The sequence below is a fragment of the Arachis ipaensis genome, chromosome B02 (genome assembly GCF_000816755.2).
Source record: "Arachis ipaensis cultivar K30076 chromosome B02, Araip1.1, whole genome shotgun sequence".
Taxonomy (NCBI): domain Eukaryota; kingdom Viridiplantae; phylum Streptophyta; class Magnoliopsida; order Fabales; family Fabaceae; genus Arachis; species Arachis ipaensis.
In genome coordinates, this window is record NC_029786.2 from 13,941,997 (window position 1) to 13,944,553 (window position 2,557).

The window sequence follows — 2,557 nt, forward strand, 5'->3', positions numbered from 1 at the left end:
TTTATATAGGAACCATTAGGGTGTATTGTAGAGTGAGGCCATTCTTACAAGGACAATCAAATGGAGAGTGTACAGTAGATTATATTGGAGAAAATGGAGACATGATGATTGTGAACCCCCTTAAGCAAGGCAAAGATTCTAGAAGGGTATTTTCATTCAATAAGGTGTTTGGAACAACCATAACACAAGGTATGTATTTTATATATTATGATTTTATTATATACAGGTTTTTTTATTTTTCCTTAAATTTTGGATTTGTTATTATTTTTATGATTTGCAGAGCAAATATATGGTGACACTCAACCACTAGTGAGGTCTGTTTTAGATGGTTATAACGTGTGCATATTTGCATATGGACAGACTGGCTCAGGAAAGACCTATACAATGGTATTTAATTTTGGTTTAATTATTCTGTCGGTCCGTATAGTTTTATTCAATTTTCAATTAGATTTTCATATATTTTTTTCAATTGAATTCTTATACCATATCAGATTTTGTAGTTAAATGACTTAAATTTCTGTCGTGACAAAGACATTGGAATTAATGAAATATTTCGTTAAATAAACGAATATGTCTAACATTTAACTGAATATTCTATTTTATTTAATAGAATATTCAATTGATTTTAATATTTTTGAAATGGTAAGAACTTAGTTACAAAATCTGATATGATATAGCGATCTAATTAAAAACAATATAAGAACCTAATTAAAAATTTAATAAAATTATAGGGATCTAGAGTAATTAATCAAATTTAAAAATTTCAGCCACACCAGAAGTTTAGAGTCCATGTTAGATTTGCGATATTAGAGTTATTCGCAGAAGTACTAATTTGATTTACAATAAAAAAAAATTGAAAAATCGTTTCGATCGGATTTAAAACAGAAGAATTGTTTTTGATCATCGAATTAAAACTAAGAGATCATGCATTTTGATTGTTTCCTTGTGATATATGTCCATTCTATTTTGTAGTAAAACTTAATTTTTATTTAAAAATAAAAGATAGTAATTGACTTTTATCCATAGTTAACAGAATCGGACCAGATTGGTCGGTTCGATCGGAAAACCAGTGAACCGGACTTAGTACTGGTCCGGTTTGATATTTAGACTGTACAAGGTATAGAATTGGAACAAACTGGTCAAATCCAGAGTGAACTGGTGAGAACCGGTCAAATTCGGTAAGACCGATCTGACCGAACCGTTTGAAAGGCAAATTATCCAAAATATATGATGTGGGGTTCGAACCCCTATCTGCTGGAAGATCAAAACCTCTCCTTGCCGCTGAGCTGTGTTGATTTTCATTAATATATATGCAAATTATAATATATATAGATATTTTTCATCAAATAGTTTACTTTTATTTATTTTATTTTAATTTTAGTTATAAACTCACTCATTCTTAAATTAATTATATTTTTATTTAACAATAATTATAAACTCACTTATTTTTTCTTTTCATAATTATATAATATATTAATATTATTTTTAATGAATACATATAGCAATTTTTTATTTTACTTATATTCAATTAATTTTAATTTTAAAGTCACTCATTTTTAAATCAATTATATTTTATTTAACTATAAATTTTATTAATATATATATATATTAAAAAGATAAAAAAATTATTAACCATAATTTATTTTTTCTTTTTATGATTATATGATATCTATTAATATTATTTTTTCAATAAATAATTGTAGCATATAATAATAGGTAAAGACTCACATGCAGTTATCTTCATATGAAGTTAATAATTGAAAATCGTTAGATGATATTTAGTTAAACTTGTCAAATCATCTAACTGTTTTTAAATATCAACTTCACATGAAAATTAACTGTATGTAAGTTTTTATTTATAATAATATAATAATACAATAAATATAAATTAATTAATAAAGTATTAAAATTTAAAAATAATTATTATTTTTATATAAAAAAATAAAAGTACTTATAATAAAGAAAAAATAATTAAATTTTATATAATTACTTAATTATACCGGGTTAACCGGTTCGACCAGTGACCCACCGGTTGAACCAATAACCCAATAACTCAGTAACCTCACCGGTTCGATTACTGGTTCGGTTTTGACAACTATGCTTTTATCTATTCATTTAGCCTTAAGATTTGTATCATATTCTAAATTTTATTTTCTAAAAAAAGTTAAAATTGTTGGTGAAAAATACAGTAATTTTATATTTAACATCCACACAATAAGATGAATATGACAAAATCATCTATATATTGGTTTGTTTTATTAGGTATTGAGGGTGCTCAACGTTCATGATATGGTGCCGAAGTCGCCGGGATTGGTGTTCAACGAGCATCTGCCGGCGGCGGTGATGAAGTTGGCGGAGGGGTTGCCATGGAGTTACTCACATGTTGGGGTAGAGCTGGCTTTGGATCATAAGAACTCGCCATTCTTGAACCCAAATGGTGATGCTATTTGTGCACATAACTTGGAGGCTCTCTTGCATTTGATTGATGGGTTAGTCTTATTTTATATCCATTTTTTCTAAACCTAATCTATATGGGATCATGTGAGTCATGTTTCAA

At 27.2% G+C, this 2,557-nt stretch overlaps 1 protein-coding gene across 1 annotated transcript in view; it reads left to right on the forward strand.

Annotated features, from left to right (window-relative positions):
- Nucleotides 1–2,557, forward strand: part of LOC107626910 (phospholipase A1-Igamma1, chloroplastic-like) — an 8,514-nt gene that overhangs the window by 3,200 nt on the left and 2,757 nt on the right. Inside the window, exons 3-6 of the mRNA XM_016329802.2 lie at nucleotides 10–189; nucleotides 281–387; nucleotides 1,108–1,158; nucleotides 2,263–2,489. Of these exons, the coding sequence (XP_016185288.1) occupies nucleotides 10–189; nucleotides 281–387; nucleotides 1,108–1,158; nucleotides 2,263–2,489 (565 nt within the window). The remainder of the gene's footprint in view (nucleotides 1–9; nucleotides 190–280; nucleotides 388–1,107; nucleotides 1,159–2,262; nucleotides 2,490–2,557) is intronic.